This window comes from Nomia melanderi, chromosome 8 (genome assembly GCF_051020985.1).
Source record: "Nomia melanderi isolate GNS246 chromosome 8, iyNomMela1, whole genome shotgun sequence".
In the NCBI taxonomy this organism is placed as follows: domain Eukaryota; kingdom Metazoa; phylum Arthropoda; class Insecta; order Hymenoptera; family Halictidae; genus Nomia; species Nomia melanderi.
Genome location: NC_135006.1, coordinates 13,180,154 through 13,194,861, shown reverse-complemented (window position 1 = coordinate 13,194,861; position 14,708 = coordinate 13,180,154). Strand labels below are relative to the sequence as shown.

General features: G+C 45.7%; 1 protein-coding gene across 5 annotated transcripts in view; it reads left to right on the top strand.

The window, feature by feature from the left end:
• Ppn (proteoglycan-like sulfated glycoprotein papilin) overlaps nt 1-14,708 on the top strand; it is a 175,361-nt gene that overhangs the window by 98,727 nt on the left and 61,926 nt on the right. For all 5 annotated transcript variants that reach the window (XM_076370315.1, XM_076370317.1, XM_076370318.1 and 2 more), the window contains exon 2: nt 7,700-7,760. In XM_076370315.1, coding sequence (XP_076226430.1) covers nt 7,700-7,760 — 61 coding nt within the window. The remainder of the gene's footprint in view (nt 1-7,699; nt 7,761-14,708) is intronic.

Here is a 14,708-nt window from a genome sequence, read left to right as displayed (position 1 = left end):
AAACCTTAACCCGATGATTAAGGTGTTCATCTCCAGTGCAAAATGGAATAAATCAACAAGATACCAATATACTAATACTTGACTTCAAAGTTACACGAGCCTACGGAGGGTTAACGAAACCGAATCCCGCGGATATTCGTTCGAAGGCAATCAAAGGTCGCAGAGCTGCTCGCGCGACTTTCGAGCCGCCGGTGGTGAAAGGGTGCCGGGCGATGGTAGCTAATTCCAGCGTGGCCATCGGAACGGATTCAGAATCTTCGGTATTTAATAGGGGCACCGTCCGGCGGGAGATCCTGCAGGGACCGCAGCGCAGAACTATTCCCGGCCGCAGAGCGAGCGACGGCATTTCGATTTCCATGGGCGCGCGAAAGGTGCTGGCCGCGTCTGGACCGCAAACGGCGCGCTCCGAATAGAATAGGATCCAGATAACGAAAAGTCGAGGCCGCGATGCGATCGCGGGGACCCCGGCCCGCGTCCCGGCGCGGACAAGGGGCTCATTAGTAGCCGCGGCGATACGCGCGGAATACCGAAAGCCGGAAAAACGCGGCGCTATGCGCACGCGAAAGTGGCCGCGGCCGTATCTGATCGCAGCTGGTAAACTGCACGTGCCCCCGCCCCCCCGCCCGTGCATGCCTGCGCCCTGGATAACGGCGAACCGATAACATTTTAACTAGTTTATCGGTTATTAATAATGCCGCGGCCGGTCTATCGTCCGCGCGCCAGGGATCGCTCGCCGAGCGTTCCCCGCCGCCGATCCAACGGAAAGTTCGGTTTTAATCTGGCCGTAGGTTTCGCCTGTCGGCGACACGATCGTTAAAGTCTACGGGAACGAGCCGGATTTATCGTCGCGCCGTGAGTTTTCCTTCCCCCTCGTTGACTCGCGTATGAAAAACAAGGCTCGCCGGTGATTCGGCGAACGCTGCGCCGTACGGATTTATTCGCTACGGAATTGGACGGGCTTTAATCGGATTACACGATCTTAATGGCGATCGAAGTGTAATTGTCGATTCGATTACGTCGTGGTAAATGTAATTGTGGATTGCTGGAGGATCAATGGGGCGGAATGTAATTCGGAATCCAATTAATTGATCGTTGTCGGTGGAAAAATCGGGGAGTAACGCAGCGTGGAGGTTTTAACGTTGTTCCGGTTATTTCTTGTTTTGTTTTTCATTGTTAGCGGTCGTTCGCGGGCTGCATTGTGTTTCGTTCCGATTTCATTTGGTTCGTTGTAATTCAAAATATCAGTCCGAACGTCGGATCGTATTAGGCGGGATCCAGCATTGAAAGCTGATCATTTAGTTTCTACGTTGGCAGCCTTTTGTATCGGCGTTCGATCGGCCGAAATAAATTGGCCGTGGAATATTTCATATCGCGTCGTTGGAGGTTTCATTAATGCGCCACTTTCGCGCGCGTTTCGCCTCGCGCCCCTGGTTTTCACACGGGGACGGGGTTTACGTCGGGCGAGGCCGACTCAAGAAATTGCAGAGTAGGCTACGGTTCGTTATGTCGTTTGCGACGCTTCAGTTTTTATGGGACGCCTCGGTTCTCTTTACCTTCGCGAACGTGAAATTCCTTCGCGAACGTAATACACCATTTTATTTCACCGAGGAGCACTTCATTTTCGCTGATCCTACCCACACCTGAACGTCTTGTAGAACTTTATCACCGGAGGGGGGGATAATTTCTCACTGCGCGACACAGGATACTTTTTCACTTGACTCTTTTACCCGGGGAACGCGTGAAACATTGTTTCCCTTGCTCGCAAAGTCGATTCGAGCATTATTACCGAAGAATGCTCACATTACTCCCAGCTCGCGTCCTGGAAGTCAGTAATTAAGCACACAGAGTTTTACTCGGAAGAGTTGAAAGAGAGAAAGGTCTCGCCGTTCTTTGCGGCTAACGTACCGACGCATGCGAACTTTTTTCATATTCGTGATATTATACTTATTATACGAAGACAATGGAATCTCTCAATTTTAACATTCGAGTAGATTCTAAGTTTCGAAATAAATTAACGCGTGGAAAGATTTTCGTACGATACGCTAGCTGAAAAATCTAACACAAAAATTCTATTTGGACATTTCAAATAGAATTTAACAAATATAAATATTACTCAATTTCTTCGAATTCAAATTAAATATTATTATTCTGTTACCAATTATTATACTGTAGAACAAACAAACATAGAATATACATGGAATTTTTCTCTTTTTCCAATAAATAATTGCTGACGAAGTTGCTGTATCGATCACAGTGGAAAAATAAATCAAACGAAGGATTGATCCTCTGCGCTCGAGAAGTGACTCTCACTCACCACTTGATTTCATACAGTAAAACCATAAAATTCGATATTTAACGTTATACTCCTCATAACACAAAATATCCATCTCATCAGAAAATATAAAAATACTTCTAATGAAAAACTCTCGAGTGTAAAGGGTTACACAAAAATAACCAATTCATTCGATTATAGATTAGAAATGATATTCACTCCTCCAACCAGCTGAAGTTAAACGAATGTCTTCTACTTTTCCCAAAACATCGCGTATTCACTCTCTACCGTATCATATTATATATTTTTCCACCGAAAAATATGTCTACTGAAAAACTCTCGAATGCAAAGGTTTGCACAAAAATAACCAATTCATTCGATTACAGCTTAGAAATGATATTCACTCCTCCAACCAGCTGAAGTTAACCTATGGTCCGAATTTTGTTTCGTGATTGTAACAAAATTCATGCAGTACGAAGTTAACAAATATCAACATACGAACACAAATTAACATTTCCAATAGTTTTAATAATTCCATTGAAACGAACATATCTTGTAACTTTGAAGTCATGACGTTGAACGTAAACGCCTGTGTACAGAAGTTTAAGTCGCTTAATTGTTTAATGTCATTCGTTTTGCAATAAAAGATTAAATCAATCCAACCCGGTATATCGATGTGTGACTTCAAAGTCACGAGCCTAGAGGGTTAAACTGTCTTCTATTTTTCTCAAAACACAGCGTACTCGATGTCCACCGCATTTCCAGTGAAGAATATTTCTAAAAACCGCCGAGTGCAAAGGGTTAAAGCGCCATGAACATGTGATCAGACCCACGGATTTACTCCGGCGTTTCCTCGTGAACGGTGTCCGGTAATTGCGCGGACACCCCGTATTACTTCGGGTGAAGAACCGCGGGACCGGAGGATTGTCGTAATTGTTCGCCAAGAGGGTCGGGCCAGGTATAAGCCGAGGAACCTGTCGCCTGTAACGAACCCAGCCGTAGGAGGTCCTCGTTAGAAGTGTTCGGGGACGCGGGCTCGTTCGCCGCTGCCGCTTTTACATATTCATGCCGGTCCAGATCTTGTCCAATGCATCGTGAATTTCGCAGTCGGTTACTGCCGGACGTTTATAAGCTTAGCCCCCTCCCCCCCGCCTCCGCCCGCAATCATAAAAGACGTTGCGTATCCGCCGCGGGCCTCGATCCCTATCAAAGCCTAAACTCGATCCCTCGAAGTTTCACTAGCGGGGAACGAACACTGCCCTAAAGTTGGACGAGTGGCCAGGCGATGACACGGGGTCAGGCATACGCCGAATTCCTTCGGCTAAACGCGGCGCGAGCTGCGAAACTTGACGTTGGACGGATCAAGTGAACGTCGGGGTAATTATTTTTCGAGAAGAAAAATTTGATTGATAATATTCCATTTGCGAATAATTATTCTCTTGTGGGAACAGAAATTTGATATGTTATAGTAACGTATCGCGAGGAAACGATACCTGTAAATTATCTGTTAATTGGTTGATGGTTTGTCGATCGAGTAAATAAAACATTCAGTGTTGGGAATATGTTGTATTGAATTAGCTTGGAATGGGTAGTTACGTTTTAAGCATAAGGGAGAGGAATGAAATTAATTTCACGTGAAAATTGAACGAAATTAATTTTATATGAAAATTGAATGTAATTAATTTCGTATGAAAATTGAACGAAATTAATCCCCTAGCAATTTCGAGAATGCCGTCGATTGTATTCGGGAGGCGCACAACAAAAAGTCGGCGGGGGACGCGTGTGCCTTGGACGAGCTCGCGGAACCGCTGGCCATTCGTTGAATCGTGAATGAACGTGTTTTTCTGCTGCATCGGCGCGCGTTGTTGCGTAAGTTCTTTGAGTGGGCGTCATTCAAAGGTTTGGAACGTTGCCCGGGAATCGGCGGCGCCATTCGAGCTTCCAGACTACATTCGGCGGGTCGCTATCGGTCCCGGGACATAATATTCACGTGAAAAATGGCCCGCCGGTGTTATTGGCCGAGAACGATGCGAAATATCGTACGGTTTTAATGACCGCGGAACAACAGCAATCCCTCCTGGCGAAATGAATCGGCGGGAACGCTCGCAAATTATTTCCTCGGCACGACCAGTCTATTTCGGGGATGAAAAGGGTTTTAAGCATCTCATGATTCCACGCTGAAGGGTGGTTCCGTTTTAAAACTCGAACCTCCTCCGGTGCAAATATTCGATATCTCTCGATGCAATGTAAACGACATTCTTCGAAATGCACTATTAAATTAATTACTAAAAACTACTTTATTCCAATGTTTCACGTACAAATTAACATTCCATATAAGATTTTTTAATTTTATCAAGATCAGCGATTGAGTCACCTCTCGAGTTCAGAGGGTTAAGGAAACCTTTCCACGTCTGTCACCGGTGATACGTTTGATACTATATTATATAAAGAAAGTTTAAACTTCAATTTAATTACGCTTCACATTCTAATCTTGTATTTATAATATTCTTTTCTGTGCGATGCTTCGATATAAAAAGGATTGAGAGAATATAATACACAAGTGGAAGAAGTTACATTAAAATTTTGCGGGATCTTTGAAGGAAAATATAATAGACGATTAGCTCTGTAATTTGTAATCTACTCTTAGGTTGTGTTCACAACGAATTGTTGGTCTCCCGAAATGAAGATCGTATCGCTGTTCAATTGATATTTAAGGAATTCAGTGTCGAATTAGAGGCTCAACCTGCTTAACTCGCCTCCGTCGAATCCTATTTGAAATCAATTTCTCGTCCGCCACCCAATTAAAATTATTCGCCACGAACCAATTACCGTGGCCGCGGGATGTTCGGTCGCCGTGAGCGGACGGCGATAAACCAGCTGTGTTTCGGTGGAACCGGTTGCCTCCGGCGAACAGAAACATCGAGAAGACTCCGCGGACGCAATTAGACCTCTGGTAGCAGGACTCCAATTAATGCCACCTTATACACGTGTTTCCCTGTCATGTTTCGCGCAACTATATCGTTTCAAGCTGCTTGTCATTCGCGATAATTATTCGCAAAATGCTGCCCGATTATTCCCGATAAAACGGGATTCCAGCGTCGCCTATAAAAGAATATCCCTAAATGGAATTCCACGTATCCGAGCATCATTAGCTATACCCATTCACTTGCACCTCATTCTTCTTCTTCCCACTTTCACCTGATTTTTCGAATCACTCTCGAAATTCGCCCACTTTCGCCAGATTTTTCGAACCTTCGAAAGTCTATTCCCCGTTTCAGTAAATCACGCGCTGAACTGAACACGAAATACTCCATGGTATTCCACGATGACAACTTCAAACTTACTTTCCCATCCCCGAAGAGCGAAACGCCATCAGCTCCAAGCAAAATCAAAATTCCCCGGAATCCGCAGACACAATCACCCAGTTACAACGACAATTTCAACGGTAATCGATGCGACGGTCGACCCGCATCGCAGAAATTCGAACGGCCGGTCGTTCCCGCCAACGCGCAACGCGTCCGTTCGCGCGCCGAAATGAATTCGGGCGCGGCATCGCGCAGCCGTGAAATTCCCCGTCGGGTCCGACAATTTTCCCCGATAAATCAGCCGCGAAAGTAGCGGGGCCCGCCTAATTCATACAATTTCAGAAACACTTCGGAGATTTATCGGTCGCGCGGTCGCGTGTAAATAGCGGGAACCGCGGCGCGCCGCTACGGGAGGCGGGGCGGCGGGCCGCGAAATAATTTATCGCCGCCCTTGCAACAGCCGGGAACAACGACCGTGAGCGAGGCGCACCGGTCTCCATAAATCGGGCTGCGACGGACTCGATTACCCGCCCGCTCGTTCCAGTTTCGTCGCGGCGCACGCGACGATACGGGGGGAGCGACCGGGCGGCCGCTGGGAGACCGAGAAGGATAAAGTGAGACTTCACTTTCGTCAGGTGGAGACAACGCGCGCGGCGCTCGCGGCATATACACGGGTTACGATACGGACACGTAACACGCGTAACTGTTCCACTCTTTCTCTTTCCCTCTGCCCACGCTGACGTAACGAGTTGCGGAACAACTCGCCGCGGCGCGGTGAAACTTGTCCCGCTGTAACGAGCCACCGGCGCGGCGAGGCGAGGATCAAAGTCTGGGTCAATGCTGCCGCCGACCAGTTCCACGGAGAATCGCGTGCTCCCGGCCGGCCACGTTTGCTCGCTCGCTGATTTATTGGGAACACTTGGCCAGGATGACGCTCCTCCTAATGAGTCGGCCCCGATCGACCCGGTTTGTCGCGTGCTGCCCGCTCGCAGGTGTCGGAATGCGGACGGCCCTCTCTCGCGACGCGATTTCGGTTTTCGATTACCTTCGCGCGCTGCCTGTCCGCTGCAAGATGGTCGCAGTTGTAACGAATGACTCATGTGGGGGTTGCTCGGGTTACGTCGGCTCTGCGACATGGAACGGTGGGTTTTTTCGTTTGAGTCGTTGGACGTGCTTGATGAACGTTTAACGCGTTCGCTGTTAGCGTCGCATACTTGTGGTGCAATGTATTACAAATTATAAGGTACGGCATTGTATTTAGGAACTCAATGTTCTTGTTTTATTTCTTGGATGTTTTGTTTAGATTTATTGAACTTAATCAGATGTTAGAATTGAGGAGGTTCTCGCCGAAAAACGCTGGTAGCGACGTGTTAAGAGGGCTTTGAGAGGTTCTGTAAGCACTCTTGTGAATATTAGGACAGTGATTTCGATGAATGGGAGGAATTGTGTTTTGTATAAGTTTCGTTTGAATGTGATTGTTCTTTTTTGAAGTTGAAATTAGGTGCATTTTGAGATTGGTGATTTTGAGTATACCATTCGATGAAGAAGTAAAAAATAAAAATGAATTTTACATTGGATAATAGTCACAGATTCCTGAATTCTCTTTCCTATATTGTGAGCTTGATTAAACACACTCGACGTTTCAAGTGAAAACTTCGTTCTCTAAATTTTGAATTTTATTTATTTTTTATATTGAAATAAGTTTCGTTTGAATACGATTGCTCCTTTTTGGTTTCATATCAGTGAGGTTGAAATTAGGTATATTTTGAGATTGGTGATTTTGAGTATACCATTTGACGAGGAAGTAGTTATAAGCGTTTATACTTTCGAAAATCTTGAGTTCAACCTCTTAGGTGCGAAGTGCTATAATGGCTTCCGTTGATGTCTTATGACGAGGCACAATTCTTTCTCAGCCATCGATAGTTGTGCGCATTATAATCTAATTTAATTACAAAATGGAAAATCGCAGTGATTTACATTTATTATACATAGACCGTGTCAAGTATAGCATCGCGGCTGGTCCCGTCGCAGCTAAAAGGTTAACGATAAGAGTTCAGTTAACGAGGTGATTAATTACGATGTGATAAAGTGAAATCTAACGAAATGATTGTTTTTGTTGCAGGTCGTCGGTGCTTCTTCTACTAATTATAGGGCTGTACGCGCGCGACGCCTACGCGAAGCACGTAAGTACCGCGGCCATATTGTTTCGCACAGTTACGAAGGCGGCGTTAAATATTTCGCGGTGGTCTGCCGATCCCGACGATAACGTTAAAACAAGGGCCCGTCCGGACACCTTCGGCTGCATTCCTTTAGGCTTTGCTGCACCGGTTCGCCGGTGGTGTTGGCTTGAGTTTCAAAGGGTTGCGGCGGCGATCGAACTATCTCACCGGGCCGAGTTTTTACAAAGTTTATGAGAATATACAATGCAGAATTTATGTAGATGGCGTCGGAACGAGTCTCGCCCATTAGCCGCTAATTCCCGTTGAAAAATCGATGGCCGATCTCGCCACCGCCTGACGCGAAACAGCGCGGTTAAGGGCATTAAATGTCATTAAGAAGAAAATGGACGGTCGATTATTAAGGAAAAAAAGAATTAATGTATATCAGGGAATCGTTCGGTGCTGGCTTCAAACGACAGTTTTATGTCCCCCCCACCTTCTTTCGGCGAACGCTCACCTGTTCCTTATTATAAAATGAACTACCTCCCGAACGCATTAGCATAAACAATCTTCCAAAGTGTCGGCTACCGCAATGTCGTTTAACAGTAACAAATTGTCGACATTGTTTTTATTTTATTCCGCTATTCGAATATTCATCGAGAAACATTCGATATTTTCTATATAATAACGCATTCGTTACGTGAATCACGATTATCCTTAACATCGTACGATCTCCACGTTGTGTTGCTCGATACAACGAATCGTTGTTGGAATGAAAATTTCAATCTACATTAGGAACCCTGAATATAAAAGGAAAGCTGTTCCGAATGAAAAAGCGACGACGGCCGGCCGAAGGCTAAGGGGATGAACGCGGCGAAGGAAAAATGAAAAGGTGCGGGGAATGAAAGCCACGACGATCGCGCCGACTCATTGTCTCGCGAGTTCACGTACGAAACGAAATGAAAGCCGGCGCGAGGAGAGTTTGGCGGCTATACCCCGGCGAAACGAGAAAATAGAGGACCGAGCTGTAAAGGGTTCGGGACGGGGAACGGAACGGACCGCCGTAATCTCGTTGTATGCACACGCCTGCTGTTCCCGTCGTTCCTTTCGACGTTTTGTGTGTACCCACACCTTGCATCCGTCTTACGCGAGAAACAACTTACAGGAGAAGTAACCGGGGATCGTGTTACTCGCCGTCTTTATGCGCCATTTCGGCCCTCAAATACGCGCGCCGCGCCGGTTCGCCTGAACCGGGACCCGTGTATCGACCCTCTGCGAACCCCGCGAAGGAAATAACGTTGTTTTGGCTCAACGACACGTATATGCGCCCCGTCAAATTTCATATGTGCGAGATTAGTCCTCTGCGGCGATAAGTTTAGAAGTTCTCGTACGCGACACTGTAAATACCGAACCTGGAAAGGGTTTGTTTACTGTTCTCCGAGAATCCGAAGCAAATTCTCAATTTTTTCGGATAGCAAAAGATTAAAGTAAAGTGTCTCTATGCTTTGGGGAAGTTTCTTCCAACGTGATCTACGAAGAGTTAACACTAGGATAACAGTAGTAGAACCTCGAGTTACCATTTTCTATAATCTAGATTGTTCAGAGTCTCAAATTAGAACTTAATAACTTGGATTTCATACCTTGGAATATATAAAATCGAGTTTCAACGCGTTGACGGCGGCGACGTTCACCGATGAAATAATTATAATTTAAAAGGTAGCCGATGTCAAATCGTAGATAACAGATAATACTGTAACGCAAGATTCGTGGTACGAAATAATTATCAATCCTTCCTTTTTATTTTTCACAGGCAAAGAACAAGCGATATATAAAAGTCAACAGGTTAAAAACACATTTCGAACGTTTCTCCTCGAGTCCTCGTTTCGCTGAACTGTTAGCCGCCCAATTAAATCGGATAATCGGGCTTCTAAAGTACATACATGCGTCGGCATACGTTTCCACGGGCCGCTAGTTCGTCACCGTTTCGCGGCCCAGACAGCCGGGGATGCGTATACGACGATTATTAAGGCAAAGGCGTGGCCGGTTTTCACGGTTCATCGACTGACCCCGACGCGTCCAGATCCACTTCCCCGAAGCATTTAATTAACTGTTCGCCACGCAATCTCACGGAACGGCTGCGCGCGGCCGCCGAATTTCGACCTCGAAAGAACAGTCGATCTCGAACGGGTTTCGAGTTTTCGAGAAGAAAGTTCGCGTGTCCACGTTGTTCCGTTCCATAAAAGATCGTTAACATTAAGGAGCCTAGGACTTCGATTACAAAATACTTAACATATTGTTTCGAGTAAAATATCGAAAACGTTCATCATCGATGGAAGTTACGCTTAGTTCATAACATTCGTTAAGAAACGCGCGTTTTCAATTAGAATTAATAACGTCGCAGTTAAACGATGTCCCTCTTGATTGCGAAACTTCAGTCGCCCCTCGTTCTGTTCGTATCGGACAAAATTGCGAATGATTGCCTCATTCTTCAAAATGAATTTCAACGTTAATTATATTGTGCTTTAAGAAGAATTCCCCCCCGAGGTGTAAGAATAAAATTTATTACCGTTCAGTCCATGAGCGAGTCAAAGTTACTTTGCATCAACGAGCCCCGTCGCTGTAAACTTTTCACGACTCCGGTAATTGAACTTCGAGCCCCTTTCGATTAATTAACGAAGAATCGTGATCGGAATTTGATCGGGACCGTCGTCCACGGTTTTACGGCGAAGGTAACGAAAGATTCGAACGATTCGCGAAGAATCCTCTGTAAGGTTTCCATTGTCTCTCCGTTAATCCTCGGACGCGTGTCTTCGGCGAGCAGCGAATCGATACATTTAAATCCCGTTTTTGCCCGGATCGTTGCTATCTGGCTTTCGTAACACGAATTCATGGTGCGCATGATTAATGATCAACTCCGTGCCGCGTCAAGTTATCGTATCGCCGCGATAGCGCCACCAAAAACCGCTCTCGCTTATCTGACGGCCAGCGCCGCGATCATTGGACCAGTTTCACCGAATCGAGACGCAAGTACTTGAAGGACCTGAAGGGTCGCCCATATATTCCGCGATTAAAGCGTTTTTACCCTCCCTGACATTCAACTATCAAACCTCCGACTTGGACAGACTTAAATTAATACTCCACGCTCCGTCACTCTTCGTTCACAGCCATAAAGCAGAGTCACAGAATCACCCTAGCAATTAAAGCGACATTATACTTTAACCCTTTGCGGACGAATGTCGGCGTTTCGCTGAGATCAAACTTCCACGTTCGCGATACCCAGTTTCGAACAAATGATTTAACTGTTCGAACAGGAAGGAATCAGTACACAGTTTCCTTGCTCCCTATGATTCCCATTCCGTGTTTAATTTAGCAGAATTTCCAAAAGATTTTATACTTCAACGATCTTCGTCAAAGGGTTAATCCACTTACTCTAACCACTCTCATCTTCACACGTCAGCTTACAACCATCATCCCAACTCACGTTCGAAACATTTCAGAACAAACCTGAAACGATTCCCGATGCTCCATTCCCGCGCGAAGAACGCCACGATTACTTCCGAGAGAGGTCAATCACAGGAATTAAGCTTCCAACTTCAGTAGTTTCACTTTCACCGCTCCTTGGCGAACGCGCTGTAGCAGCAGCGGCCGGGGGAAGTATCAAAGAACACTTCGACGGTTTAAGAGGTTCCCGATCATCCCCGTTAGCGCTCGGTTTCCGATAGCGCCGGGGATCATTTGCATTTTCCCGGTGTCCCGGCGCGGCGGGGTCGTCGGATGAGCGGGAGCCGGGGGCCGCGGGATTGGCGCGAGCATTTCCAAGATTTCTTCGCCTCGCTAACGGCCACTTAACTCAGATTAGCCACGCAGACTGCTGGGTGGATCGTTGATGACGGCAAAAACCCGCAATAAGTCCGAACTCTCCTCTTGTCTCTCTCCCGGCGCGCCTGGACCTTCGACCCTCTCGCTCGTCCGGCCGGTCTGCTTTAATAATCCCCGTCGCCGAGATATATAAACCGTTGCCCGTTGTTGTTTTTTTCGGCCCGGCAAAAATTCCCACGGATTTACAAACCTAATTTCCCCGCGTCGCGCGGCGTCGCGTCTGCTCGAATATCGCGGCGCGTGACGCGCCCGTGACAGACGCGGAACCGATACGATTTCGGAATTGGAAATGGGCGCGGGGTATTTTATACGTGTCCCTAGGTGTCCCGGCGCGTCACGCGTGTCACGCGTTCCCGTGATCCGCCGCGACGGGAGCTGCGGAAATAAAACGGGGCCTTGAATCGCACAGAAATAATTATGTCGATTCTCGTGCCCGTTCCTTTTTATCGACACGTCCATCGTGTAACGCATTTCAGCTTTATAATCCGCCGCTCTCGATCGGTCCTGTCGATCTTCCCGGGAAATTGAAGTCAATCTCCGGGGTTTTAGACGCTTAACGAGGGAGCGGTTCTCTGTCGAGGAACACAAAAAGCGAAGGATTTCAGCTGAATTACTGTAATCATGTTTATACTAATAATAAACAGTTCCGTAGTTTCCCTTATCAAGTTTGTACATTCAAGACGTAGTTAGTAAACAAGAGTAGAACTCGGATCGATGTCCTTTCTATCTGAAGTTCGCGAAATATAGTTCGTATTTCATTGCTCTGTTATATCAATGATCGTTATATCGGTTACCAAGTACGTGTACGAAACAGAAATACTGCGTTCTGTGAAACGAAATCAGCGCGAAGAACGAGAAGAGGTAAAGCGTCCTCAGCAGAAAAGTATCTCGCTCGGTCTCGTCTTTCTCCCGAACGTTATCAGGCCGGGTGACATTCCATCGCGCACCGAAAATGATTACGTAATCTCTGTTTTACGACGGAAAGCACCGATCGGAACGAACGAGGAGCTTAGCCGCGCCTATTAAGCGCGACGGATTAGGGATGAAGTAATTGAACCCCCTTTTACGAGTGCCTCCTTTCTTTTCCCCCGTTCGCGCGGCGCCCCGCCTCGTAAAACGGGGATCGTGAAAAGGTTTTATGGGTTATTTAATAGGGTACATTCTTCATCCTTTTTTTTCCATCTATTTCCCGTGCGAGGAAAATGCAGTGTCGCTACTGCTGGATTAGCATCGCGACTAATTCCCGATGAGGAGCGTCGCTAATTTAGCGCCGCTTTAAGTGCTATTCATCGTCGCGCCTTTAATTCCCACGGCGCGTCTTCTTCTTCTTCTCCTTACAGCCGCCTCTTTCTTTCTCCTCGCTCCAGCTTCTACGTTCTTTTCCGCTCTCCGTTTATTAAAGCGCGCGCTTCGAAGCGTCCCGGAAAATAAAGAAACGATTCGAACGGCCAACGGTACGGAAGCGACAAGTGCTCTCGTAATTGCGCGCTCCATTCCGCCCGATCTCGCGACGCCTCCGCGAATGGAGGATTTTAATGGTAAATTAAAGTGTCGTTTGTTGATTTCAGCTTTAGCTGATTTCACTTAGCACGGCCGTGAAATAAATACTGATCGCAAGGTGCGTATAGAGTAATCCGAAGAGCTTGCCGAACGAGAGATGTGTTTTCATTAATGAAACCTGCATTGGAACTCGAAGTTTAAAGAGACGAGTGTAGTTTATTTACGAAAGATATTATACACGTTCATTTGAAGCTTATTGCAGTTGTACGGTAGGACAATCTGTAACGCGATTTAAGAAATCGTCGAAAAATAACTAATGGAATTTTCTATAAGAAACCGGTACCAGCAGAGTATCAGTTTAACCCTTTGCAAAATTAAAAAATAAAAAATTCAACATGAAATGTTGAATAAAGTATCAACCGCTTGCCTTATGATTTATTTCTCAGCTACGACCGACACGATTACTTTGTCATGAATAATCCGTTGGGAAAAGGAGAAGAATTCTGGCATATCCTGTGTCTACAATCGCTCCGAAGTATAATTGATAACAGAGAAATAACATTTAATTGGAATTTATAAGAAGTAATATTTGCGCTTGTTAAATTCTATTTGAAATCTCAAGGGTTAACCCTTGCGGACAAAGATTCTTTGAAACGTACGAAACCTTATCAAATGAAGCTAAATTACATATCAATTGCTTAGACAATGGAAGAAACAGAAACTACATGCTAATCTCTTGTCCAAGTAATCGAATCATCTGTCTGCGACTTGGTCTTCCAAATATGAACGTTTCATCTCGCCGAAATGTTGATAGTCATCTGCAAAGGGTTAGCAAACATTCATACAATGACCGATGACAATGTGGAGATTTTGTTCTGCCTGTTCGTCAAATATGAACGTTTCATTTTGCCGAAATATTGATAGTCATCTGCAAAGGGTTAGCAAACATTCACACAATGATCGACGACAATGTAGAGATTTTGTTCGGCCTGTTCGTCGGTGTTACGTAATGCTGGCTAAATAGCGGTAATACGTGATCGAACGACGGCGGAGCTGCGAAGCAGCTGTTTCGAGTGGACGAGTCGCGGCACCGCTATTTTTGCCACTCGTTAATTGAGACTTTGATGATAAACGTTTCCGCACATACGCGTTTCTCTAAATATACTGGAGGCGTAGGAATTGTAGTTTTAAATAAGACACGGGCGCAAATGTTTGAACGGGATGTTTGCCTCCGCGTTTAGCGATATTTTCGTTGGGGGATTATTTTGTTTCCCTTCCTCGAGGTGTTAAGCAACTTTTTTATTGCGCTGCTGTCTTAGTATCAAGCTATATTTATTCATATAATTCTTGTTATAAACGAACGCGACGGAGGGAATGAGCACTTGCAGTAAAAAACAGAGTGAAAAATAGACAGAAGGAAGATAGAGATAGAAATCTAAAGGTTCTAAGAGACTCAGAATATTTCGGACTAAATATTTCAACCCTTCGAAACGAAGTAATTGATGTCTCTTCTGATAATAGGAAAAAATATTTCATTTATATTAAGAAAAAGAATAAAACACAGATTTGTCGAATTTAATTCAACACCTTTCG